Source organism: Sphaeroforma arctica (genome assembly GCF_001186125.1).
Source record: "Sphaeroforma arctica JP610 unplaced genomic scaffold supercont1.1507, whole genome shotgun sequence".
Lineage (NCBI taxonomy): Eukaryota > Ichthyosporea > Ichthyophonida > Sphaeroforma > Sphaeroforma arctica.
In genome coordinates, this window is record NW_014039051.1 from 1 (window position 1) to 999 (window position 999).

General features: G+C 50.5%; 1 protein-coding gene across 1 annotated transcript; it reads left to right on the plus strand.

Moving 5' to 3' along the window:
* Positions 1-232: 232 nt before the first annotated feature.
* SARC_11053 (hypothetical protein) lies at positions 233-706 on the plus strand (the record flags this gene model as incomplete). Its single annotated transcript, XM_014294873.1, has 1 exon — positions 233-706. The coding sequence occupies one exon, from the start codon at positions 233-235 to the stop codon at positions 704-706; it is 474 nt and encodes a 157-aa protein (XP_014150348.1).
* Between the last annotated feature and the right edge of the window lie 293 nt (positions 707-999).

Genomic DNA, 999 nt, shown 5'->3' on the forward strand with positions numbered 1-999 from the left:
TATATATGCCTGTCATCAGTTTTCAGGAAATTTGTGTCATCGCTATTTATGAGAATTCACACTTGTGAATTCGCACGGGCGTACGGTGCCGGCTGCGAAATTGATCCACAGTGGCAAGGACTTCATTCTCAATGGGTTCACCACAGCGGATCAAGCCAGCATTTACAAGGTTTTGGGCGAGCGATGGATGGATGTTGGAATGGTGGATTCAGTTGTGTTGGCGAGACACAACATGATGCTGTCTATCCTCTTTATTCAGCCGAGGAGTGCGATGCTGGAAACGGCAGACAAATTGGCGGCTGGTTATGACAAGGAGCCAGAAGAGGCTGAAGCTTTACTGCAGAACATACAAACCTATGGTGTATGGGCAGTGATGGCCTACCATCTTTTTAGACTGACGTATCAGCAGGTGCAGGAGGAGGCCGAGCTTACGACTGAGCAGATGTTTAGTTGGGAACAGCAAGGAGGTCAGCAGCCACAGATGGCAGATGCAGGGGGTAGTGACCATGTTTTGGTGGAACGGCTGGCTAAGGCGCTAGATGGGCTGATGAGACATTTAGCGAAGATGTGGATGTTGGCGGCTGGAGCCCCAATACAGAACTTTAAGGTGGTTGACGAGGCTGCGCAGATTATGCGAGCCCAGTTGTTAAAAGGAGCGACGCAGACTACGCGTGAGGGTGTCCTTAAAGGCCACATGTTAGAGTGATTTTTGAGCCTCCACGCGTCGTTCTTCATGGGGCTGATGCGTACTGAACCGCTGTATGGAAAGTCGGTGATGACAAATCTACGGGTGATCCATGACTCAATGGATGTTTTCATTCAGCAGCTTTCTGCAAAGAACGTGCGCTTAGGGGTTCATTTGCGTCACAACTACAAGTACACAGGTCTGGCGCAGGTGTTAGAGTACCTGCATCAGGAGCGCATTCATGCTAATGGGCCGGCTACGAAAGGAGCTCCGGCGGTACAGGAAGTGTCTCAGGGTGATCGCTATGCTATGGA